The 27,198-nt window shown below is 51.2% G+C and overlaps 2 protein-coding genes across 2 annotated transcripts in view; one reads left to right on the top strand and one right to left on the bottom strand.

The window, feature by feature from the left end:
- Positions 1-27,198, top strand: part of LOC100226816 (uncharacterized) — a 1,189,242-nt gene that overhangs the window by 336,334 nt on the left and 825,710 nt on the right. The gene's annotated exons all lie outside the window — the stretch shown is intronic.
- The window catches only part of LOC121469068 (uncharacterized), a 662,903-nt gene that overhangs the window by 269,567 nt on the left and 366,138 nt on the right, over positions 1-27,198 (bottom strand). Inside the window, exon 9 of the mRNA XM_072919760.1 lies at positions 11,299-11,744. Within this exon, the coding sequence (XP_072775861.1) occupies positions 11,299-11,744 (446 nt within the window). The remainder of the gene's footprint in view (positions 1-11,298; positions 11,745-27,198) is intronic.

Genomic DNA, 27,198 nt, shown 5'->3' with positions numbered 1-27,198 from the left:
GTAGCTGGGTCCAAGGTGGTTTGGTGGCGTAGGAAATTTCTCCCCCGAAGCCGGTGAGAGCGAGGGCCAGGTGCTCCGATATCGCAGTTGACTCCGTGGTTGGTCGCTTGCGGAAGGGGAGGTGGATCCTTGCCGGCTTGGTTCCCAGGTGTCTCAGGGCGAGTCTCCTGCCTTTCATGATGAGGTTAGCAACGCATTCAACTCCTGGGGAGAATGCGTGAGTTGGTCTTCCGAGGACCACCCATTGGATCGGCTGGGATTTTTCGGAAGGTCCTTGGGCAAGTGCTCCCACTCCTCCCTTCTGCGTGAAGTGGACGTATAAGTCTAGTGGTATACTCGGGTTCCACCTGGCAAGCAGGCTAGTGGACATCTGACGTTCGATGAAGTCGAGGGATTTCGTTGCTTGCGGCGTCAGCTCCTTGGGGTCCCAGGGGTGTTTTCCTTTCAGGAGGTCATACAGGGGGTCCATGATTTCTGGGGGAACTAGGATGATGTTGCGGAGCCACTGCAGAGATCCCACGAGTCGCTGCATGTCGTGGAGGGTCTTGATGTCTCGGCGGACCTTTATCCTGGGTGGGGTCACGTAGGAGTTTGTGATCCCCACTCCCAGGAAGGTCACGGACGGTCCTCTCTTGATCTTCGTGTTCGCGATCTCGAAACCGTTGGCCTGGAGGGTTTCTGTGATCGTGGACACTAGGTGATCCACTTGGCCTGCCGATGGTGCAGCGACGAGGATGTCGTCCATGTACTGAATGATGGTCTCAGCAGGGTGGGAGTGTCGGACTGGCATCAGTGCCCTGTCCACGGTGATCTGGCATATGGTCGGGCTGTCCACAAGGCCTTGAGGTAGCACCTTCCATTGGAAGCGGAGGTTAGGTCGCTCGCCGTTCGGGAACACGACGGAGAAGGCGAACCGTTCTTTGTCCTCAGCATGCAGGGGTATTGAAAAGAAACAGTCTTTGATGTCCAGCACTGCGCATGGCTGCCCTTCGGGGATGGCTGAGTTCGCGGGCAGTAGTGTCTGAACTGGACCCATGGGCTGAATTGTCTTGTTCACTTCCCTCAGGTCGTGGACGAGGCGGTAGCCTTCTCCTGATCTCTTGGGGATTACAAACACAGGGGTGTTCCACGGGCTGGTGGAGGGTTCTATGTGGCCCTTTTGTAGCTCGCGGTCGACCAGTTCCAGCAAGGCTGTCATTCGAGGCTTTGACAGGGGCCACTGCTCAACCCATACGGGGTCTGGTGATTTCCAAGTCAGTTTGATTGGTAGCAGTGGGTGTACAGCAGTGGCCCTCATTATAAATTTGTAATCCTGACTCCTAGCATGGCGAGGATGTCTCTTCCTATCAGGGGTGGGGAGTTTTGCAAGATATAGGGGTGGATTGCTACTGTTTGTTCTGGTCCTTTCTTTGTATGGAGCGTTATAGCTACCAATTGGGTGCTTTTCCAAGCTCGGGATGGCCCTCCCACCCCGTTCACTGGGGGGACCTCCTTGTACTGCCAGTGCCGGGGCCATAGGGCTTGGGGTAGGATTGTGCAGTCTGCTCCTGTGTCTGCCCAAAACTGAAGCCCTATCACATGGGGGTCCCGACTGCCATAGAGGCGGCATGTCCCCCAAACCTTCGGGGGTTCCTTCCCTATTTTTAGGGCCAGGGCCACCCAGGGGTTGTCCCGACCTGGGGCGCCCCCTGCTGACCCTGTGGCACAGGCGCTGCTTGCGGTGGCGGTGGGTATGAAGGCGCCGCAGGCTGTGCCGTGATACTCGGTGGCAGGGGTATGAAGTTGGCTGCTTCCTGTGGGAGAATGGGGTACGAGGGCTCCCCGCTCCATTGGGAGTTTGCATGGATGGGCCGCCTCATATTCGCAGCGGGAGGAGGCTGGGTGCGGCCCGCAGGCCCCCTCCCCTTTCCGTTTCCCTGGAGCCGGGACCTGCATTCCCTAGCAAGATGTCCCTTCCTCCCGCAGCCCCAGCAGGATCCTCGCGGGCGTGTTTGGGACGGAGGCGCTGCGGCAGGCCGCCGTGTCGGCTGGGGGCAGCTCACCGCGATGTGACCCGCCTCACCGCACTTGAAACACGCCATGGCATTGGTCAGGGTGTGGACAGCTGCCTGAATGGGTGTCAGGTGTTCCTCCCTCACTACGTGTCTGATCATGTCAGCCAGGCTAGCTCCGGCTGGCAGGGAGCGTAAAATATCCTTGGTAATGGAGTTGCATTGCTGGCGCAGGCAGTCGGCTACCACGGGGCCCTTTGCCTCTGCCGGCAGGGTGGAGGAGTCTATCGCTGCCTGCAGGCGATCTACGAACTGCGTGAAGCTTTCGCTCTCTGCCTGCCTCACGGTGGACCACGGTGCCGGCTTAGCCACGACTCGGGAGGCGGTGCGGATAGCCTCTCTAGCAGCCCGAGTGGTCGCCCTGACCTCCTCAGCCTGCATCTGCGCAGCTTGTTGCTGCGGCGTGATCATATCATCATGTTTTCCTATCAGTCTGGACAAGCTCGATCTGTGTAGTGGCTGCCTCGCGCCAGACGCTTGGGCTAGCTGCTTCCTACAATTATCCTCCCATTCCTGTCTGAAGACAATCATTCCCGCCCCATCAAGTATCATGCGCCCTATCCGTTCGATATCAAAGGGAAGCAAGTCATCGTTGCTAAAAAGACCATCGATTAATGTAGTGACTATAGCCGAGTTGATCCCTTTTTCTGCAATGGCTTTGACAATTGACTGTATATCCTTTGGGTTTATCGGGGTATATACCCTTTGTTGGTTTCCTTCCGGACCGGCAAGCCTCACCGGGAAGGCTTGTATGGTGGCCACCGGGGACCATTCAGCACAGGCTATCTTTATTTTCCCCCAGTCAGTAAACTGGGCTGATTCGTATTGTAGTTGTTTTTCGGCGCGGCTTAGAGCTTTACTCGGTTTTGTTTCAAGCTGTGCTGGTTCCGTTTCGTCCGTCTCGGAGCCGTAGCCAGCCTCCGTCAGTTCCTCTGAGCTGGTGGAGCTGTCGCTGGTCTCCGAGCCGGAAGATGAGTGCCAGCGCACTTCCGGGGCTCCGCGCCGTTTTGTCCGGCCCCGAGCTCGCTCCTCCCCATGGGGGTGGTGCCGCTCCCGCCCCCCCGGCTCGCCGCGCCTCCCGCGGGAGGTGGTTTCTCCCTTATATGGTGGCGGCTTCAGACGGGGCCGCTGGTTGGTTCCGCGCTCTGTGCCGCTCTCCGCCCCTTTCTCCCGCGCGCGCGCATTCCCGAGATCGCGCACTTCCCGGGCTTTCGTGCCGAGACTACCCGAGCTCCGCCCCTCTCTGCCGCAGCCGGCACCATTTTCAAAGGGATAAGGAGGTGGCATGGCGGCCCCGTTCTCCCGAGCCGTGGTTTCGGCGGTTTGGGCTTCTTTCGCCAGCCCTTGCCAGAAGCGCTCCGCGTGCCGTTGCGTCTCCAACAGCGGATCGCGGGCCGGTGGCGGCAGCGGGACGGAGGAATTTGCGGTCTCTCGGGGGGTTCGAGCGGTGGGGGGTTTTAGGGGGTTTTCCGCGGCGGGGGTGTCTCGGGGGGTTTCTGCGGGGGGGGGTGGGCTCTGATCTGGGGGAGCGGGTGTCGCACTGAGCCCCCCCGGGTCCCTGCCGCCGGGCGGATCGCTCTCAGGGGCAGTCTGCGTCCCCGCCCCCACACCGAGCTTGGGAGTAACTAATAAACACGTGCGCGCCGTGCTCCATGTCTCCTGCTCCTCTATCGCTTTGCGTAGGGCTTTCTCTACTTTGCCCCATGCTTTAAGGTTTTTGCCGCTGCCTGAGGATTTTGTGTCCTCGGCTAGCGCGGCAGTGCATTTTTCCCATATTTCCGGATGTAATACATCCACGGGGCGCTCAATTGCCCCTAGCTCAAGCAATCTCGCTATGGCAAGATGAAAATCCTTGAGCTTACACCCAATACCCCACTGCGAATGAATAGCACTTATGATCCTTGCCATTGCGTCCATGACGCCCGCGGATCCCAGGGACGTCTCCCCTACGCCTAGATACGGTCTGACCGTTCCGGCCGCTGCTTCTGTCCAGGTGTATCCCGTCCACCGGGGGGTTTTTCCTTTTTTTTTCTTCTTTTTTCCCGGGTTTTCGGCACCAATATGTTGCCTTTATGAAGGACAACCAGGGACCTGGTTCAGATGGCAGCACGGCAGCCTGGTCTCGGCCAGGCTGCTCGGGCTAATCAACAGACGCATACACCAATATGGCAGACGGTTGAAAAGCGTTTATTATCCTATCTCGTGGGTTTAAATAGTTTTGGGGGTTTTTGCTGCGTCAGAGGGGGGTTGGGGGTCTCAGGGGTTTGTCGGGTAGTGGAAATTTACCAGGGCAGGTGTGGCTGCATTCTTCTGAGGCTCCTGGGGTCGATAGATAGCGTGGGGGAGAGAGAGAGGGGGAGGGGTCTATCTTTCCGTCACACCCCGTAATCTTCCGCTCGCCTGTCCCTTACCTACCACAGCTCTTGTCACCACATATCCTGTGTCACCACGTGTCACAAAGGGCCCTTGGACACCCGGCTCCGTATAATGCTGCACCGTGTCACAAAGGGCCCTTGGATACCCTGTCCCGTTCCATTCCACGGTGACCATGCTGCAGTGTGTCACAAAGGGCCCCTGCACGCACTGCCACCTGCCCTGGGGCCACCCCCAGCCCCCCAGAGTGGCCCAGGTTGGAAGGAATGCCTTGCCCCAAGTGTGTCAGACAGCTCAACAGGATCTTTAGGAACGGCTCAGACCATCAGCAAACGCTGCCCTGCTCTGCGGGCTCAGAGCAGCAGAAGGAGCCCCCAGGGCTGCCGACGCAGCCGTGGCGGGAAGGGAACTAAAGCCAGGGAATCTCAGAAAAACGGAAAGCTGGACAAGACAAACGCAGGTTCAAACCAATGTGGTTCATCAAGCGTTTTCCGTTTATTCAAAATCAGGCGGTAGTTTATATAAGCTTCTATATAGTTTACAGAAACAAAGACACTCTGATTGGTAGGCTAACATTGTTTACCTTTTCCTTAAAACGGCCTGCACAGTACACCATAAAACCTATACTAGTTCACACCCCGTGGTCCCTACAGTACCTTAAGACTATTTTCTATCTGCGCCACAACCCTGAATTTCTAACTGCGTCAGAGGCTTTGAGGGCCCCACCAGGCCTCAATCTGAGGCCTAGCCTGGAGTAGCTCAACTTTCACAATTCATGCCCTCTTTCTCTCAAAAATGCTGTAACAATTCCCTCTTTTTCTTTTGAGCTACTCTGGCTGGAGTGAAGGCTCAATGAACTAATTTTTGCACACACTGTCTTTGACCCAGCGAGAAAAACCTGAAGAATTGAGCCAGTTATCAAATGAAGTGTCCATTTGGAGAACACTGCGTTTGGCTCGTTGAGTCTTCTGAGGCAATTCGAGAACCTGATGTATGGTGGGAGCAAAAAGCATCAACCTACCGATATAACATGGGCCTCCCCTAGCATTTTGAGGGACTGCTGACCAGGCTCGGTCTCCACAAATGAGGAAGGTTCCTGGGGGCAGTTTTTCCTGCACTACCTCTTGGAGTGGAATTGTTACAATATTCTAAATAGTTATATTACAATGGTGATCTGGGAGACAATCAAGTGTTGTCATCTGTCAATTTTCCATTTTCTTGAGTTGGTTTGGTAGCATAAGATCCAAATATCAAACAGTAATTTCCTGGGACAGAACCCAAAAGACCAAATTCTTGAAAACTATCATCAGTAAATTTAAGGTTTTGCACAAATGCAACAGCTTGCGTTCCCAGAGTGCTATTTAAACTTATTTGAGCTCAGGTCCAAGTCTTGAACTCTGCCATGGGACCCAACGAGACTCCAAAAATTAAACAAGTGCGAAATAAAAACATTGAGGCCCACCACATTCTTCTCAGGTTCTTGAATGCCCTGTCTAACATGAAAGAAACAATCTTAATTCTAAACATAAACTATAACTTCTAATAAACTAACTTCTGATAAATCTAACTTCACACTTATGATATTTCAACTTATTTTTCTGTTTCATCTATTTTTAAAATTCTGTTTCTGCCTTTTCGCATCAATGCAGCAAGAGCATCTGTCCTGTCCATCACACGACTTCTTGGTTGGATGGGTAAAAACACTCACTCAAGTAGAATTTCTGTTGATCCCCGTTGGGACCTCCCTCTTTTTCTTTTGCCATTGAAAGACAATGGCAAGATGAACAGAAAAATCACAGGCATTACTAAAACTTATTAAAAACTTAGCAAAAAAAAAAAAATTCTATAATATCATTAAAAACACACTTATAAAGAAAAAACTCAAAGCCCACGATCTTCTGTGGGTGAAACACAAATCTTTGCACAATCCACTTTTGCTGTGCATCCTCTGATCCACGTGTGGAGAGATCAGTGCCTTCTTGCAATTGAGAAGTTCCACATTCTTCACTGAAATCCATCTAGATTCTGCACCTGTTAAAACACAAACAAACCCAACACCCCCACAGGGACTGGAGGGTCCTCTCTCAATTCTGTTCCCTAAAACTTGCATGAAGAAATGGAAATATCAACATCTTTGTTATAAACATGAAAAACATTAAGAACAAAACAATGCATATAGGAAAGAAACTAACAACAAATAAAAATCAATCAAATAATACACAATCAATATTACATATAAAATCACAGTTACCAAGTGGTACACTATCAAATTGTCATCCCAGAGTCTGCAGCAGCTGAAAAACCTTAAAACAACAGAGATTTGGATAAAACATGTCCGGATCATGCTTCTCCAAACTCCCTTTGAGGCTCAGCTGTCCTGTATGGTCAAATTGTCAAGCCAAAAGGACTTGAATACTTTTTGATGCAGAAAACATCTGGATCAATCACACCATCCACGTAGAGCCAGAGCCTGGCCAGAGCTCGAACTCTAATTGGAGGATATGTTTAAAGCAAAAGTTTTAAAAATAACAGTTATAAGTGAAAAACCTTATTATTAACAATTTATCAAAACATCAAATGATTGAACCTGTCTAAAATTTGTTTCAAGACAAAAATTCTCTAAATACAACAAACCTTTTCTTCAAAAATCTGAGAATTTGAAGTCTGAAATTTTGAACCAGAACTTGGACTATAAATTTTTAAAAGATGAACTGCAGCTGCATAGAAAATTGAATAAAGAAAACACATGAGTAGTTAAAAAATCAAACACACAGGATCCTGAAAAACACATCTTACAATCAATCACCTAAAAAAAAAAACCCATAAAACATATGAAAACTGACTGTAAATATTAAAACAACACCTCAATACCTTAACATCTTAATAATAATTCTTATCACAAAAATCAGACAACTTACATTATATGATCAACCTATTAACAAGAAATGTTTAAAATAGTTTAAAACAATCTTGTCAAGCATTCATAACATTTCTATCCTTTTTTGTTTTACAGTAATTTTCATCCACATTGTATTTGAAATAACTTTAATTTGCATAATGTCCATCCCTCTTGGTTTCTTGGAAAACACTCAGTATTGCTATAGTTTTTCATTACGTCTTTTGTCTCCTTGTGTTGTTGCTTGATAAAGCAGCTGCAATGATGTGTCCTTGCTGTTCAATTGCATCCTGGATGGTTGCGGCGAATGCCGCAGCTTGGTTGGTCTGTTCTGCGCGTGTGGCTCTGACAAGCATCTCATCGACTGGACAGCCCTGAGGGAGGGTGGCTAGGATGGTTCTGGTGGGTGGGTTAGCATTCTCAAAAGCAAGGGATCGGAATAAATGTTCCTGAACGTCTGGTGGCACGTCAGGTGCATCCTTTAAAGCAGCTGACAGCCTATCAATAAATTGTCCGAATGGTTCAGTGGCTCCTTGCTTAATGGTGGCATAGGATGCTGACTTTTTCTTGTCCGGTACCAAAAGCAAAGCTTGATGAGCCAATTGCTGTGACAATTGATGTATTTCGATAGGAAAGGTAAGTTGTACCTGATTGGTTGCATATGGTCCCTGCCCAGTCAGCATATCTGGCTGGACTCCAAAGAAGGGGTCTCCCGCATCTGTATGTTTGTTGGCCTCCTCAACTGCCAACCGTTTCCACTCCCTTTCAAACATGAGGAATTGAGAAGGTGTCAGAAGCAGGGATGCAATGTTAGACGAATCACTAGGACAAAGCACATCTGCTGTGAATATATACTGAATGATGTTCCTGGCTGCTTCTGATCTGATCCCATAAGTGGTGACTGTCTGCTTAGCTGACTGTAGGATTTTCCAGTCATGGGGCTCCCAGATGGCATTCCCATTAGACACTATGACAGGACAAACCAGGGAGCTGGCAGCTTTCCAGTCACCGTCTAAAAGAGCATCTTTCACAACTGACGCCCATCGGGACTGCAAGGGATTTTTTAAAACTGCTGGCGATGCCAATTGCTGTCCAGTGGAAGGTTCCACTGGTTGAGCCTGACGATTTGAAAGGGTGGCAAGGCGGGCTATTTTTTCCTGTAACGTATTTGGTCTTTGTATCTTGTTCTGTGATCGCGTGTCCCTGCTGCAATTGACAACCGGAAAGTCTGGCTCTGAGTCGTCAGAATCTGAACTCGGTGGGAGTGGGCAGTGCCGCGCCACGGTGGTGGGGTGGGAACTGGCATTTTCAGGGCTCTGCTCTGGTGTTGTTTGGGTGGCTACTTCTGCCACTCCGCTAGCATTGGGGTGTCCAGCCCCTCCAAACCGCGCCAGGCTGCTGGCCGCGGCCGCTGCCGCCGGCGGGTATCGGCGGGCCGCTCCTCTGCGTTTGCACGCACCGGTGGCAGCCGCCGCCGCTGCCGCTGCGGGGGGGCGAGGGGCCGACGCCGCCCCGCTCCCGTCTCCGCCCTGGTCTCTGCCTTGATCTCCGCCCCCGAGTTCCTCCTCCTGACTCAGCCCTGTTTCGTCACCAGCTCCGCCTGCCTCCTCAGGTGTCTCCCCGCCTCCCAAGGGACCCGGTAGGGTCACTTCCTGGTCTGCCGCATTTCGCGAAACCACCGAGCTGTTAACATCCGCTGCTCGGGAGCACACTTCCGCTCCGGGCGCGGCCGCAACCCCGCTCCGTCTCGCGCCGGCCGGCCCCGCGCTGCCCAGCTCCGTGCCGCCCTCCAAACGAGCGACAACATCTCTGACAGAGGGGCTGACTGGGGCTTTCTGCCCGCGCACTGGCCGCATATTACAAACATTAAAAAATTTTTCAACCCGCGATGGCTTTCGCGTTTCTATTTGTTCTGCTGTAGACTGCTCGAATGCTCGAATGGCAGCTTCCGCTGCCTCTTTCTCCGCGGCCATGCTTTGTAAGGTATGTGGAACTTTCTTCCAAACACCTCCAAGCTCTAATAGTGTTTTCTTGTCCTTTTTGCCCTCTATCACTGCATCCCAGAGCAGCTGGCCCAGCTCTCGCCACTCGGTTTCACTAAAAAGCAGGGAAGGTTTTTGCAGCTTGCCTTTGCTTCTTGCCCAAATGACCAACTGTTCTAAATCGGCTTCTTTAACTTTTTCAGCTCTCTTTGAGAGAATATGAAAGAGCAGCCGCACTGAAGCCTGTAAATCTCCATCCATGGTGAACTTTCACCCTCTCTTTCTGCACGCGGCTTACCTCACCTCCGCGGGTTGCTTCGCTCTCGCTTTTCTTCGGCAAGGCAGCACCCCGCTCCAGCTCCCCGGCCTCGGCCACGTCCACACCCGCCGTTCGGATCCCTTGTGAACGCCGAGGTCTTCCCACTGCTCCAACGGACTCTCGCAAACAAACAACAATGCGAAGAGTCTTTTTCCTCCCGTTGGGAAACGGCCCAATTCGGAGTTTGGAGACTTCTGCTCCGTTCCACCTGATCCCCGTTCACAAAAAGTGAATTTGGGATCCCGGTCCCGTCACCATGAGGCGATTTGGACCTGAATTTCTGTCGCGCGACTCAAACCCGACTGCCTGTTACTCTAAAAGTAATTTGGCAGCCTTTTCGGAGCCTCCTGAGTCCCTGTGCAGGCGCCACTTAAAGCCAGGGAATCTCAGGAAAACGGGAAACTGGACAAGACAAACGCACATCCAATCAATATGATTAATGCAACGTTCTCCCTTTATTCAAAATCAGGCGGTAGTTTATATAAGCTTCTACATAGTTTACAGAAACAAAGACACTCTGATTGGTAGGCTAACATTGTTTACCTTTTCCTTAAAACGGCCTACACTGTACACCATAAAACCTATACTAGTTCACACCCAGTGGTCCCCACAATACCTTAAGACTATTTTCTATCTGCGCCACAAACTCTGAATTTCTAACTGCGTCAGAGGCTTGAAGGCCCCACCAGGCCTCAATCTGAGGCCTAGCCTGGAGTAGCTCAACTTTCACAATTCATGCCCTCTTTCTCTCAAAAATGCTGCAACATGTCCTGGATTCTGACACCCCCCAGTTACTGAGCAGTGGGAGCCCCCTGGGCACTGCCCCCCTCACCAAGCACCGGGATAGGGACCGGACCCCCCTCGAACCCTGAGAACCCCACAAGCACCGGGACCCCCCAGGCAGCGCCACCCCCGTGCACTGGGACAGGGACCGGGCCCCCCTCGTGCACCGACCCCGCCGAGCACTGGGCTCGGACCCCCTTTGTGCCCCCCATCCATGACTTGGGTTCCATCCCCTCCGCTTTGACCCCCCCAGAGCCACGGGACCCCCAGGAACAGTGCAGGGACTGTGGGGGACCCCAAGGGCTGGGGGGGCACAGGGGGTTCACCAGCACTAGGGGAGTCCCTTAGGGTTTGGTCCTTCCCCCCCCGTTATCTCCCAAGGCCCACTATTATCATCAGGGTCCCCCCCAATTTACTGGGATCCCCCCATTCACTGCTTCCCCCCTTCACCAAGCCCCCCAAATCGCTGGGAACCCCCAAGCTATGAGCCCCCCGCAGTGCACCAGGACCCCCCACTCACTTCCCATCCCCCATCCATGGGAACCCACCCAAATCACAGCAGCACAAGGACAAGAAGCCAACACCTTCCCCACACCCAACAGGGATCACCAGGACCACGGATCAGCAGGGTTCTGCCCAACGGGGGTCACTGGGATCATCCAGCCCGGACCCTCCCATGGGGGATGGAGCTGGAGCAGCGCACCAAGCTCTTCCCTCACTCTCTTCCCTCACTCCAAGCTCTTCTCTCACTCTCTTCCCTCACACCAAGCTCTTCCCTCACTCTCTTCCCTCACTCCAAGCTCTTCCCTCACTCGGGGCACTCACAGGGCTTCCCTTAGTGGTGCCTTCGTTGGTGCTGGGTCAAGTTTGAGCTCTGTGAGAAGCTCTTCCCACACTTCCCACATTCGTAGGGCCTCTCCCCGGTGTGGATGCGCTGGTGTGTTCTCAGGGCTGAGCTCCGCCCAAAGCTCTTCCCACATTCCAAGCACTCATAGGGCCGTTCCCCAGTGTGGATCACCTGGTGCTCAATCAGGCCACCCATCTGTCTGAAGCTCTTTCCACACTTCCCACACTCGTAGGGCTTCTCCCCAGTGTGGATGCGCCGGTGCACGGTGAGGTTGGAGTTGCGGTTGAAGCCCTCCCCGCAGTCGGGGCAGCGGAAGGGCCTCTCCTCTGTGTGAATCCGCTCATGTACGAGGAGATCGGAGCTGGTCCGAAACCTCTTCCCACACTCCCCACACTCGTAGGGCCTCTCCCCAGTGTGGATCCTCTGGTGCACAATCAGGCTGGATCTCCGGGTGAAACCCTTCCCACATTCCAAGCACTTGTGGGGCTTCTCCCTGCCATGAGACTTCTCCACCAGCTCCGAGCTCCGGCTGGATCTCCGCCCGCCTTCCTGGCTCAGGGGGGCTCTTTCCTCCCCGCAGCTCCCTGGGCTGGGTTTGCAGCTCCTCCTCCTGCAGCATCTCCGGGGCTTTTCCTCCTCCTCCATCCAGACACACCCAGGGAATGAAAAATCCTGATTTGGGGAAAAAAACAAGAGGAGAGCACCTTGGACTGGAGGTTCCTCCTTGCCCAAGTTCATCTCAGGAAGTCATTGGGAATCTTGTGTCTGTAAGAACCTCCAAAACACCAAGATTTAGCCCCAAAATCACACAAACTTCAAGATACGGATCAAAAACTCCCCAAACATCACAAGTCAGCAAAAACCTCCTCCAAAACATAAAGATTCAGCTGCCACATAAAACCAAAGCACCAACATTTAGCCCAAGAAAGCTCAGAAACACCAAGATTCACCCCGTGAAAATCATGGATCCCCCTCCACAGTCACCTGCTGCATGTGGGGGAAGCAACGCTCCTGGGGCTGGAGGGAGGCTGCAGATACAGGGAGGGGTGGAGCCTTCTGCTGCTTCCTCTTTCTGTTCCTCCTCCTCCTGTGTCTCTGCTCTTCCTCACACTCCTCTTCCTCCTGCTAGTCCTCCTTCTCCTGCACAATCCCACCTTCTCCTGCCACCTGCATCGTTTGACCATTCTGTTCCTCAAGCCTGCTTCTCCTTCCCTTCTCCTCCTGCCCCAGGCCCAGCACCCACTGCCGGCTCCCTCTTCCCCCCAGACCCACGGCATCCCAGCAGAGGGGCAGGGATGGAGCTGGGGCAGGTCGGGCTGGGGCAGCGCTGGGCTCTCGGCCGCTCCCGCCTGCACTCGGTCCCCACTGCAGCCGCTCCCGCCAGGACAGCGCGGGGGGGCCCGGCCTTGGCGCTGCCCCACTCCCACCTCCCCAAATTCCCCTTGCGGGGGCGATGGGGCCGAGGGGGGGGCGCAGGTGGGGTCCAGGTGGGGAACGTGGGGAGCTGCGAGTCTGCCTGGCAACTGGTGAGTCATCAGCGCCGCGGGCTCTGATTGGCTGAGCTCTGCCTGAGGGCTGCGGCTGCAGCAAAGAGGGGACACCCTGCTCCAGGGGGGATGTCCCACAAACGGGGGACCCCCATGAAAGGAACAAGAGCAACGTGTCTTTTCAAACAGATGCTCTGAATCTGCTCGGAGATAGGGCCGGGAACCTGTACATAAGGAAGTGACAGGAGACATCATCGGTTTCAGAAAATGTCCCATGGCCTCTCCCATTTTTAGAAATGAAATTAGTTTCACAGGACTCCTCTGTCTGCTTTGTGGACAGAATCCTCTGGTGATGTCAATTTTTCCGCACACCCTGGGGCAGGGAGTGCAGCTGAAGGTGCCTCACCCACTTTGGGTGATCGGCTCCCTTGGCTGGCGGCGGCATTGGGGATTGACTGGGGACCCGGGAGTGACCAGGAGACAGACGAGTGACACATCAGGGGGGTCTGTGAAGAGTCAGCAGGGAGAGAGCACTGAAAATCTCATCAGTGAGTGCCCTGGGACCTTAGGGGAGTGAACATGGCAGGGCACCCATGGAGGGGAGAAAAGGGAAAGCCAGGGAGGGGTCCTGGCCAAAGGGATGATGATCCCAAAATGTCTCTGAAGGGTCCCTTGGGAGAATGTTGAGGTAGTTTGCACATTCCCCCAGAGGTAATTAAGGACATGGACACCCAGGGGGGCAATAAGGGAAGGAGAGAAGGCATTTGGACAACAGGGGATGGATGGTGTTGGTGCACTGGGAAGAGATTGGGTGAAGAGGAGTGTGCAGCAATATGGTTCAGGCAAGAAGCAGCAGGAGGAATCTATGTGGTAAGAAAAAGGATGATGGAAAAGAGGAGGAAGAGAACAATACAGACGATTGAGATGTTTTTCAGCATGGTCTTATCCTCACAATTTGCCATCTGATACTTGTAATTCCCAGGAGAGGAAAAGCAGGAGGTCAGGATGTCAGGGGTTTCTCTGTGGTGGGCAGCGGCAGCAGCGGGCGCAGAGGTGCGGGACCGGGAGCAGGGCTGGGGGCCTGTGGGGAGCTGCGGGGCCGGGCCGGGGCTGTGGGGCAGCCGGGGCTCAGCGCCGGGCGCTGCCTGAGCCCACCAGCCCCGGGCAGGGCCGGCAGTGGCCCCCGGCCCCCAGGAGGCTGCGGGACGCCCCGGCCGCTGCCCGGCCCCGGGGAGCTGCCGGCCCTGCCCGCCGGGGGGGCCGCCTTTGGACACTGCGGCAGGACAGGCACCGGCTCTGCCACACGGGCTGTGCAGGGGACCCTGAGCACAAGGAGCAAACAAAGCAACATCTGGGAAGTGCAGATTTTCATGGTTGGACATAGAAGTGAATTTTCTCAGGCAGCCGGTCTCAAAGCAATCAGTGGTCAGGTTTGGATATTGGCACCGGGAGTGGCCACTGAAGGCATGGGCACGCCTCTGAGAACACAGGGTTCAAAGCAAGAACTCCCAGCAGAACTGTCTTTTTGGAGAGTGCAGACTCTCCCCCGCCCACCACGGGCTGGGAGGGGGAATGGAAGCCCTGCGGCCTGGGAGGGATAGGCCAGGGGGAGGAAACCTGAGATGTCTTTGTTCCCCACAGCACCGGAGGGAAACAGACAGAGAGCCTGAAGGCACCTGGAAATTCACTGGCAGAGGAGAAGGAGAAGCGGGGGGGAAGGTGCCCAGCCCTGGGAGTTGGGGTCTGGGCTGAGATTTCAGCAGTCAGGGCAGTCCAAGACTTTTAACCCTTTCCTGGGAAATGAAAGCTTTGTGAAATATTACTCCTCCTCCACTTGAAAGAGAAAAGAGACAGTCTGGGACCTGAGATGTTAGGGAAAGAAGGTTCGGGGGGAGATGATGGATTGGCTTTTGGCTGGACTTTTCTTGTAAGCCATTGACTGAGCCAATTTCTCCTGTAACAGAGACTGCATCTTTAGGGGGATGCAATGGTGAGCCAAGAGACCTGCTTCAGCAAATTCCAGCACTGGAATGGAGTGAACAGAGGAAAGCTGAGGAGGGTGTGGTGATGCCCTCTGTCTTCAGGAAGAAGAAGATCTCCGCTTGCACCCTCAGCCCCAGGGGAGGAGGAAAATGGGGGGGGACTCTGGTCCCAAAATGAAAACTGAACTGTTGTTTCTTTTGGTCCTTGGCAAAGCATCCTTAAAGGAGCCCTATGAGCAGTCTGTCCATGCACGGCGGTGAGGGCACTGTGACATGGCAAGGAGAGTGTCACACGGGCACATTTTCTCTGGGCAGTGCCATGTGTGACATGGAAACACGAGAGGTGGCAGTTGTGTTTCCTGGGGGTCTGTGGTGCAAGAGAGACTCCTCTCTCCCCTGATAGACTGAGTACTGATTATCTGAAAGGTGATGACCTGATTAAGGGTCCAAGTTGTGTCCCACTGTGATTTGCTGGAGTTTGGGTGCAGGGAGGAGGAATGTTTTGGAAGGTTTTAATTCTGGAAGTAGTGTGTATCTTTTATTATAGTAGTAGCTTAATAAAGTTCTTTCTCCTTTATTTCTAAGCTTAGGCCTGCTCTGCTCTGTTCCTTATTGCATCTCACAGCACTTACTTGGGAAGCTGGATTTCCATGGGGACACAGGCATTGTGCCAGCATCAAAACATGACATGATGGTACATGAAGGATCAGGATTTTCTGTGAAGGTTTGGTTTGGGTCCCTGCAGAAAGGAAAGATTTTGCAGAAAGCTCAGCAGCTCTCAGAGGATGAGCACCCACAGGCAGTGACCGGGGCTGCAGGAGTGGCAGAAGAAGGCCCTGCAGCACTTGGGCACAAAGGCACAGCAGCTGAAGGCAAGGAGGGATGAGCAAAAGGCCAAGCTGAAGGCAAAGGCCATGGCAGAGTTCCCACAGCCCCTGAGGGACCAACCCCAGGGCCCAAGGGGGCCCCAGCACCCAGGGAACGGCGTCGGCCACAAGCACCTGGCAGAGGCATTGCCCTCCTGGCCAGGGCAGAGCCCACCCAAACAGCCCCTGGGAAGGAGTCAGGGCTCCAGCTGCAGCCCACAAGGACACTGCAAGCACAGACAGCAGCACCCTCAGGAGGAGCGAGTCCACCCCTGCATGGACATGGATTGTCAGGGCTCTCTGAGCTCCCATCCCACCGGGGACCCACCACACTGCAGCCCTGGAGAACATCCAGGCTGGGTCTGCATCCAGAGGAGGCCTCTCCTGATGGACACAGGGGCCTCTCCATCCACTCTGAATCTTACACCCAAGGGGGGAACATTGGAAAGGAATGTTTTCATTATTAAGGGAATAAATAGGAAAGCTGAGCTTGTATCATTTGTTCAATGAGGAGCTGTGGGGGATAGTTTGAAATAAAGTATTTTATTTTTCTTCCTACTGTGATTGTTATTAACTAGGAAGGAATTTGATGGTGGCATTGTAATATTGTAAAATGTGATACAGAGGCTATTGCTGCTGTACCTTTGTGTCAAATATCTGGCAAGGTCTATGCTGAAGGGAACCCAGAGGTGTGGGCAGCCCCAGAGGGAAAATTTGATGGGGATCCTCTCCAAATTACTTGAAAGCAACCAGGACAAGTGGGGGCTAAAAGCAACACCCTGTTCCAGGGGAGGGAAGGAAGGGCTCACAGCCTGGTATGGAGTCCCTGCTAAAGGCAGGGCTTTTGGAGCCAGGGATGTCTCCCTGCAGCACTCCTATCCTGCCAGTCAGGGAATCAGATGGCTCCAATGAGGAGCACAAGAACAAGTGGTAGACAAAGCCTCTATGAAATGGCTCAATTTTCTAGATAAAAAACAACTTTTGAGTATTAAGGGGAAAAGTGCAAATGGTGGAGAAAAACATTAAATATTTGGGACATATTTTGACTGAAGTTTCGTGGTTGAATGACCAAGAGAAGGTGTGGGCAATCTCAGAAGTAACGTTATCCAGGACCAAAAAGAAGCAGAGACAATTCTGAGAATTAATAGGGAATTACACAGCCTGGATTGAGGATTCTCTGTTCCAGCCAGAACATTGTAGGACTTTGTAACCCCAGACAGCCTCCATGCTGTGGTATGGACAGGAGAAAGTGAATAAAACTTGAGAAAATGAAAAACAAAACGGCTTTTGCCATTGGCTTGGGCAAGAAGAAGAGCCAGACCCCGGGCAGATATTCAATTCTCTCCCTTGCAATTGATATTGGGAATTCCTTACCCTGGGAATTCTCCACCTAGTGCAGGGTGGAGATAAGGGATGCACATTTAAAGCAGTCTGTGGCCAGAATCCTGTCTCTGGTGCAATCTCTCCCCCAGGAAGCTGGGCTGGCACAGAGCCTGCCTTGGCACTTTGCTGTTGCCAACATCCCAGCAGGACATCGGCTCCTGCCTAAGGAGTGCAGAGCAGCACCACTGGTGGCCAAGTGGCCCGTGCCAAGTGGCCCCGAGGCCAGAAACAGCCGCCAGCACAGCTGAGCACGGGGGACCCCTCAGCCTCGGCTCCAGGTCTCTGCAGCCCCGGAGATTTGCACTTCCCGCCTGCAGCAGGAGGATGGGAGGCCCCCACTGAGCCTGCACTGAAGGCAGCGCAGCAGCAGCCAGGGCTCCACAGCGGGGCAAGGCCCTGGGCCTGCCCACACATCCTCTGCTGAAATCCTCGGCCTGGCCACCCTCCTTTGGCAGCTCCAGCACCGGGGACAGCCCGTGCTGCCACTGCTGCAGCTTCAGCGCTCTCTGGGCCTGCCCTGCCACAGCTGCTGGGCAAGAGCACGGGACAATTCCACTCTGGCTCTCACTTACACTCACACACTGCCCTGCCTGCCATGGCATTGATGCAAAATACACCAGCTCATAGACTTTAACATTGTTAACCTTTCATTTCTCTACTCAGGCTTGCTTTGCCTTGGCCCTGAGGAAAGAAATGTTAAAGGTTTTGTTAAGGGATGTTACACCACTCAATGGAGATGAGTTTAACACCTCAACACACTGGGAATGGCCCAAAATATACCCACAAAGATAACGACCAGCAGCAAAACATCAACCCCAGCAGCAAACAGCAACCAACACCTACCCCAGACACTGCCAGGGCTGCAGACACCTGGTCTGCAAAAGGCTGAGAAGGAAATCCAGCACTTCCCACCTCATTAGCAGCAGAAGCAAAGAAATCTGCACAACTTGAAACTACAGAACATTAAACCAGTGGATTTAGATTGCTTTAGACTGTATTAAGTTAGGGAAAAATCGAGTAAAACCCACGTGTCATGGAACGATTTTCTCTGCACACCCGGGCTTTGTGGGGATGGAATGATTTCTGCTGCACATCCTGGCCAGAATCAAGGAATGCCTTGACTCTAACAATAAACATATTGGTGGAGTTTTTCTTTTTCCTGCAATTTCAGTGCTAAGTTTGGAGCATTAGAGTATTTTTAAATTACTCCTACTTCTATATTGCCGGTTGGGTTTGGGTCAGGGATGAGAGAATGAGATTTTACTTAGAGGAGAAGTAGGAAAAATTTAATTGACTTGGAAATTTTTTGTGTATGTTTGTGCGTGGCTCTTAGAGATAGAAAAATTTTGGTCTGGGTTTTTCGACGTTCACCTTTAGGCAACATTTTGTGAAGCAAGAAGAGATTTAAAGGTGACCCTTTAACTCATAAATAGAAGATTTGAAGGAAAAGAAAATAAATAGAAGATTTGAAAGAAAAAAAAAAGAAAAAACAGCAGGTTGGGGGGGGGAGCACATGTGAGGCTGCTGAAGCTGCTCTGGAAGAGAAGCTGCATTCCAGGCACCCAGGAGAGGAGCTTTAGAAATGCAAATCAGCACTGCTGGGGCAGAGTGGGGACAATGTACCTGGCTCTTCTTGCCTGGGGCAGGAATTGGCTGATTCCCTCTGCCCCTCACCCCAAGCTCTGCCTGCTTGCACAGATGGAATCTGCACGGCTGAAGGCAGAGCCCATGGTGAGGATCTGACTCTGAAACAGAAATGGCTGAGGCTGCAAAGGGAAACAGAAAATGGAGAATGTTGTGAAAACTTCACTTAAATAAGGGGGGATCATCCCCCTGCCCACTCCAACATCTGCTGTCACTGTCTGTGCTGTACAGGGTGTATCAGAGCACTGGGGCTTTTGCTAGAACAAGTCCAGGGAAATCAGTTGGAATTCAAGTATTTGATGCTGTATTTAGAAAAATGCAGTCATTGATGCAGCCCCAGCTTGAGGGAGCACCCAAAAATGGGGAAAAGATGAAGGGCCATCAGAACAAACCCTACAACACCATGGACCAGCCCCTGGGAACCCAAACCAATTCATATCAGGAGACAGAACCCATTTATCATTTCAATGGCATCATTAGATTAAAAGCTGTCCTCAAAAGAGAAGCAACCAGACAGCTCCAGCTCCTGACCTTCCTGCTGACCAAGCCACTGCAATGAGGAACACAACATTTCACCACGGGATGGGATCAGATTATCTGTGAGCAGAAAAAACAGGAGTCTGTGGAAAACTAAATGGCCCAAACTGCTGTTGGCAAAGAGATGACAAGGGAAAAGTGCTGAAAAAGATAACAAAGGAAAAAGGAGAGCAGTTTATGTATTGGTCCAAACATGGAAAGGATGGGAATGGGACACGCTTTCGTGGCTCCCCAGCACACCAGGGGTTAAACGAATGCTGCTTCTCCTCTTCTGTGCTGCAGCAACTCTCATCTTTTTACCATGCCCCACACCTTGGCAGTGCAGCTCATCCAGCAGCTGAGCCAGGGGATGCAGGTGGCAGCCAGGCCTCCTGATCCACAAACGGCTACAAAAGGACAGGGACTGAGGGCACCGAGAATAATCCCAAAACCAAAGAGGACACGGGAAGAACAAAACAGAGTCAAGGAGTGAATCTGCCTGGAGATGGGGCCAGGCACTTGTAGATAAGGAAGCTACGGGGGAAACCATCAGTTCCAATACATTTCACAAATTGAGCCACACAATTTCTCTAAGTCCCGCTAAATTCCCGAACTTCCAGGAGAACAAAGGCTTAAGAGAGCCATGAATATCGGCTGTTATACAAAAGGAGGGTGCATATTAACGAGGACAGGCAGCAGGCGCATCGGGAAGTCTGAACCTTCCAAGGACCTCAGCCCGTGGGCAAAGGCAGAGGGAGATGCGGCCGGGAAAATGAGGATAAAAAGGAGGCTGCGGACTACAACCATGGCAGAGAGCGCACGGCAAATGCCCCACGGCCTCTCCCCCTGCCCGGCAATAAAGTCACTTTTACAGGACTCCTCGCTCTCCTCCGGCCATAGAAACCTCCGGCGACAGGAATTTCCCCGCACGCTCCCGGCCGCGGGGCAGCCCCCTCGGTCCTACCCACAGCAGCCGGGCCGAGCCAGCGCTGCTCCGGCAGCGGCTCCTGCCCAGGCCCCGGCGGGAAGGAGACCGCGGGCAGCCGCTCCCGCCGCGCCCTCAGCCCGGGGCCGGCACGGGCCGGACACGGCACCACCGACCCGCCGCAGCCCCCTGCCGCCCCCTCCGCCCGCAGCCAGCCCCGAGCCCCCGCAGAACCCAGCGCGGCTCCCACCTGCGCCGGGGCCGCCTCCGAGCTCCGCCGACGCCGCCTCACCGCGCTCCGGCCGCTGCCGCCGCTCCCGGGCCCGCACAGACGCTCCTGGCGCCAATGGCGCCAATGGCGCCGCTGCCCGCCCACGGCCGCCCTCAGCCCGCCGCCGGGGCCGTGCTGCGCCCCGCTCCCACCAATCAGCGCGCCGCAACCACGACTGACGGCACCAGCGGCCAATGGCAGCGAGCTCGGGGCGGGCTCTGCGCACGGCCCAGACTCGCCCCGCGCTCTCAGGGCCCCCCGCGCTGCGTGAGGGCAAAGCCGGAGATGAGCAACAGCCCCGGGACGGGCCCGGGCCCGAGGCGGGATTGAGCTGCCCACACAAACAAACTTCTCCGCACCTCCCGCCACGGCTTTCCCGGCCCTGCGCCTTCCGTGCCTCCGCCTCTGCGGGAAGCCCGGGAGCCTCACTTCTCCTGCCCCTCATTAGTGCATCGATGCTTCGCTTTGATTTCCCCCGAAAAGGGAAACCTGCCCAAAGCCCTGTGGGTGAGCGGGGGAGGGGAGAGATTTCTGGCAGAAAACTCCAAAGACTCAGAGCAGGATGAGGAGAAGTCAGTGCAGAGCCTTAAATGCAGCTTTCCCCACGCCTCCCTGCTCCCAGCTGCACCTCCTCCCCCGGCAGGGCAGGAGACAGGGAATGGGGCCGTGCTCAGCTCATCCCCCGCGGCTTCTCCCTCTGCTCAGGGACAGGAGTCGTTCCCTGCTGCACCCTGCGCTCTCTCCCAGCCGAGACTTCTCCAGGAACTTCTCCGTGCCGAGTCCATCCCCTGGGCCACAGCCCCCTCCAAGTGCTGCAGCGTGGGTCACTGTGCCACGGGCTGGGTCCTGCCAGGCCAGGCTGCTCCAGCGGGGCCCCTCTGCCCACGGGGTCACAGCCTCCTCTCAGGCATCCCCGAGCTCCAGCCTGGCTCCTGCAGGGGCTGCAGGGGGATCTCTGCATCCCCACGGACCTGCAGGGGGGATCTCTGCATCCCCACGGAGCTGCAGGGGGATCTCTGCATCCCCACGGACCTGCAGGGGGATCTCTGCATCCCCATGGACCTGCAGGGGGATCTCTGCATCCCCACGGACCTGCAGGGGGATCTCTGCAGCCCCATTGTAATATATGTTATGGAATAATTCGTGCTTATGTAAAATATACATCAAGTCAGTGGTGCTTGTACAAAAAGATTCTTAAAATTTTAAAAGACCAGGAGCAGCAGCCGGGGCTGCAGAAACCACAGATGGCAGAGAAAGAAAGACCTCATTTACAAATGAAAAAGCGTGTCTCGGTGCAGAGATGGGCTCTTTCCGGGGGCAATCCAGGAGGCACCCAATGTGATTAGTAAGGGTAGTCAGAAGCTCAACCCAGACTGAATCACAGGAATTCTATCCCTTCCCCCTCCCTCTTCAAAAGGGGAAATCAGAAAAATACTCGGATTATTGGGATATTGTAGATTGTAGATTGAAGGATGCACACAGGCAGTAAAATTTTTGTGTGAATAAACTGACAGAGGAGATGATATAAAATGGAGCAAAGAAGATGGTGAAAAACTAAGAAAACTGAAGTTAAAACTAGCCCCAATATCAACTTTAAGCTTACCTTCACTAGCAAAACCCTTTCATCTGTACGGAAATGAAGAAAAGGTAGTAGCTCATAGGGTTTTGTTTCAGGAGTGGGGAGGAGTAAAGAGACCCGTGGCTTATTTATTAAAGATGTGGGATCCAGTAAATCAAGGCTGGCCAGTGTGTGCTCAAGCTATAGCAGCTACTGCAATCCTGGTTGAGAAAAGTCATAAACTGACTTTTGGAGGTAAATCAATTGTGTGCACACCTCATGCAGTATGAAATTTCTTCCGATTTGCATTGTGATTTTGATCTTGTTATACATAACTCACTGTACTCTAGGACTGAGAAACTAGTTTACAGCTGTGACATAGCAAAACCTGCCATTAATTTATTTTGAGTTGATGCAGGCTGTTCACTCAAGTGGTTCTCAGTGTGTAAAGTTAAACTAAAGGTAACACCAGCTGCTTGGTAGGTCAATGAGAAACATTTTTTCTTCCAGCCAGTCCTTTTTCATATACCCAAATGTGTTTTGCTTTCTTAGTTTTTTTGGTTTGTTTGTTTGTTATTTTTTCTGGAAGTGCTAACTACTTGCAGTGTACCTGGAACAGCAGCTAGAGTTGTTCATGCATGAGACTTCTGAAAAATAGGGCTCAGTTTTTCCCCAGACTTGGAGGTGGCTACATATAGAAAAGGGAACCTACAAAGCGAGGTGAAGAAAAGGTTTCAGTATCTTCTAATGTAAGCTGTTAATTTTTTTGCTTTCGGCATCACTGTGGGTGTGTGACACATACACATTAAAAAGATGGTGGGGGGATCTCTGCTTGCTGTAGGTTTATTTCTTGAATGAGTTAGAGAGCTGTGAGGAAGTTTTGGGCTCCCTGTGTGGATTACCCAGGCCTGCAGGGAGGGCTTGGCCATGATTCCCTCTGTGCTGCAGGCAGCCCTGCAGCGTGGCAGCAGTGGCTTGCCTCTGGTGAGTTTGCAGGCAGGGTGCTCCAGCACTGCAGTGCTCAGGGGCAGTTTCCTATTATGACATTAAGGCTTGAACTCAGGAGCGCCTCTTCCCACCCAGTTATTGTTTGTACCGTAGGAACCTCTTTGGAGAGTGTTTCCTGGCAGTCAAAAAGAGAGTATTGCAGAGAAAAATTCCTCACTTGCTGTCCTCCCCCTGCCCTCAACTCTATTCATATTTTGTCCATTCCCTCTTCAAAATACAGATTTGTAAAACTCATGCTCTGTGTCCTCAGATGCCCTTCCCAAATCAAACCTTGGCTTCGTTGCAAATTGCATTGCACTAACTAGCATTGCCTTAAATTTGTTTTGGTGCAGGCAGGGTCACTTTGGAAGTCAGTTGTTGTTTACTTTGTTCCTGCAACCTTTTCAAGCTTGTGAATGGAAAAATTGTGATAGCAAACCAAGTCTTTATTTTTGCACTGTCAGCTGTGAGTGGCTGGTAGCCTTGGTGGAGGGTGCTGTGAATTACAGGCCTGCAGAACACGCATAACAAAAGTAATTTACTTTGTAAGGAAGTTGAAAAAGGGGGGAGAGGTGATTGGCAGACTCACCTCTCCAGGATGTAGAATTAATGTTAGAAAGTGGACTGATATTGGAATGTGGCTGCTGAAATGTGAAGAGAGAAAAAGAAAGAGAAAGAGAGAGAAAGGGAGAGAGAGAGAGAAAGAGAGCGAAGGGGAGAGCGAAATACACCCCCAAGGTCCCCTCAGCCACAGCTATCTGTAAGTTCTCCCCCATTCCTGCTAGGCAGAGTGACAACAAGGAGGGGGGGAAGTGGGGAAGGACAGAGTTAAACCCAAGGCTGTGAACAGGACCACCAGTAGAGATAAGATCAAGGCAGAGATTGTGACTCTCACAAAGTGGTCTATTGTCTTAAGCAAGATTTCTTTTTTCTTTCTGATTGCTGTTGTTAAGAAGAGGAGGCTTTTGTTCTGAAGACTTAAAGTCTGTAAGACTAAAACAGTTAAATGTTACCCAAAAAGTAAAAGGCAAGAGATGTGATACATCTCATGTTAAAATTGGCCTGGTCTTTTTTATTTAACTAATTATAGCTCACAGGAAGAAGAATTGGCCTCTGCAGCTTAACACAGCTGGATACAAGAAGAAGAAGTGGCTGTAGAAAAAGAGTTTAGTTAAACTCAGAAAGTTTTAAAGAAAACTAATGGTAAAAGTTAATGCACTATTGTCTTTCTTTTAACACTGTGCTATTAAGAAATCCTTTCCAGGTACCACTGAAGCAGCAATCCAAACCACGGAAAGAGGGTGAATTCATGCCAGCAAAACCAAAGGACTTGTGAAGAAACTTGAGGAATGGACTATCACATCTAAACCGGGTGATACCAAATTGACTTCCAACCAGCACTGGGTGGTAATGGTTTGGGAAGACCCAAATGATCCAAGGCAGGTACAAAGAATAACACCTCACTGAGAAATAAGGCAAAGCTTGCATCACTGGTTCTAAGCCCTGCCTGAATAAACCCTGAGACGCCTCCAACACCTCCTTGGCAGAGGAACACTGCCACTTCAAACAGGAGGATGGGGAGTGTTTCAGTCAAAGAGTTCTTATAGTCTGGCCTCAGCCTGTGGCTTGTACAGGAAAGAAGGGAAATTGCCATCAGTACTATACTGTCTACTTTATTTGATTCATCCCAATACTGGACACGCTAGCTGGGTTACAAGTGAATGTTCAAATTATGAGAATAATTTGCATTGTAGCTCACAAAATCTATGTTCTTGTTGCAAGAGGTATCAGTACTGAATCAATTCCCTATGCAGATAGAACCCAAAATAACTGAAGTAATAACTTGGTTTTGTGGATGGGAATTATTAGTGCCTGTTGAGTGAGAGATACCTGAGGAACGGTGGGAAACCACAGTTAAGGAGTGTCGAAAAGGACTTGCCTAAAAAAATGAGTAAAAAGGAGTGACAAGGGAAACAGAGGGCAAGCCTGGACTGAGCACTGTACTCACCACCGAGAAGATCACACGTACCTGCTGTGGGAAGCAACCCCACAGGCAGGGGAGGTGGGGGTATAAGCCATGCCAGACCTCTGTCATTCCTGTTTCTGTCTCTCATTTGTTGTCTTTTCCCTTCTGAGATACCAGCAAGATCGTGTCCCAAATGCTACAGAAAGTATTACACAGAAAGGAACCAAAGTTCCTTTTTGTTACACACACCCATGTCAACAGCCACAGACCCACCCAAACTGAGTACCTGCAGGCAAAATGGGGAAAATATTGGATTACAAGGAACTTAGGAAAAAGTAGTAATACTTGGAGCATGAGCATGGAATGTCCAAAAGGAGAGAGATGGATTTGTTTTACATTTGATCTTAGACATATAGTCCAAGATTCGGTAAAGAGACAATTAGTAAGCAAAAAGGTGAAACCAGCACAGCAGTCTAGCTCTCTATTAACCCCAAATTATATACTGCATCGTATTATAGGACTCCAAGCAGTTATAGAGGAGATAAAAACAAAGCTGCTCAGGCACTGGAATTAATATTGAGTCAGCAAAGCCAAACTATAACTGCAGTGGATTAAAATAGGTTGGCTTTACGCTATTTATTGGCTAAAGAATGGGGTGTACAGATTGTTGAAAATAGATGGCAATGAGGGCGTCATCCTGGAAAAAACAAAGGATATCAGAAAAAAATTATGACCCTGGTATCAGTCCAAAAACAACCAAAGGGAAAATAATGTTAAAAACTAACAGGTGGGGTAATGTATTGAGAATGGGATGGTGGAAGAAATTAGGATTCTTCCTTTTATGTGTTACAAGTGTTTTGATATTTCTTCTTTGTTTAATCCCATGTTTTATTTGATTACCAACAGAGTCCAAAGAATGCAAGAGGATAAGAAATATTGCTCAAGCCAAATGATTTATAAAGAATAAGAGGAGGGATTGTGACAAATGCATATTTATGATTGGCCTTTCGCAAGTGTTACAATGAATATTATATGTGTCATGTTAGAAAGTTATGCTGTATTAATTCTCTTACATATTGTGTTAAGCGTAGTTTTAGGTTACAACATAATGTTAAAATAGAGACTATGTACGTGGGGGAAGTTTTCTTTTTAGGAATGAGATACTCGCTTCGAGGAACACCTCAGTCTTCCAAAGGAGAGGAATTTATGGCTTCTTATCAGAAGAAGTTAATTTCTTCAGGCCTTGCTCAGATTCCAAGACGCCAGGGGATTAAAGGAAACAGCTGACATACAACAGACAGAGTTTCTTGTTTAGAATAGAATGTATGCATAACCATGAAGGATGTATGAATATGCAACAAGTGTATTGGTTTAAGGGTGATTCCTTTATTCACAAGTCATGCTTTTCCTGACTTAGTGTCCAAGAGCATCCGGACGTCTGTAATTCTTTTCTTTTTATTGTCTTGTAATTGCCCTAACTCTAAACTTTATTACTCTATTCTTTTTATAACCATTTTATTATTATCAAATTTTAAAATTTTAAAAACCAAGTGATTGGTGTTTTTCACACCCGTGAACCTGCAGGGGGATCTCTGCAGCCCCATTGTTATATGTTATGGAATTATTCGTGATTATGTAAAATATACATTAATAAGTTGTGGTCGTACAAAAAGTTCTTAAAGGTTTAAAAGACCACAAGCTGCAGCCGGGAAAAGATTGCAAAACCACAGATTGCAGGAGAAAGAAAATCCTAGTTTACAAAAGAAAATTTTGACCATACCCACCAGAGTTGCGCACAAAAATTCGGGAATTCCACCCAGAGCTGCCCAAATCCCGGCGGGGGCGGGTCCCGGCCCCTCGCAGCCCTCACCTGCACAGGTCTTACACTGCATGCTGAGCAACACATTTGATTTGCTTTCTCTTTGCTCTGTTTTTTTTTTAAGAGCTAACACCAGTGGGTCAGAAGGAACTCTGAACCCAGTGACTCTGACATTTTGGGTGATTCTTGGAGGTGAAAAAACATATTAGCATACAAGACCTCACCTTATTTGCTTTCCTGTCTTAAAACAGCATTGGTTGCAATAAGGTGTTATAAATCCTTTAGTTTTCTGAGCTGCCCTTATTGGAGGCTTTCTGGGAACCTCTTTGCTTTGGTTAGTATTTATTGCTTATACTATTTTGTTTCTACCCAAGCCTCATGGTCTTTTTTCAGTTTTTCTCACACACAGACTTTTCAGGTCGCAGGTATGAGATGCGATCATTTACACATAAGCTTTAAGATCTCAGGTTCTGAACTGGCTTGATTAGGAGCCTTCAATTTACACTTGGGGCATGGAACAGCAATACTAGCCTTTCTCACAAA

Source organism: Taeniopygia guttata, chromosome 30 (assembly GCF_048771995.1).
Source record: "Taeniopygia guttata chromosome 30, bTaeGut7.mat, whole genome shotgun sequence".
NCBI lineage: Eukaryota > Metazoa > Chordata > Aves > Passeriformes > Estrildidae > Taeniopygia > Taeniopygia guttata.
The sequence above is the reverse complement of the archived record's forward strand: the minus strand, read 5'-3'. Positions and strand labels throughout refer to the sequence as shown.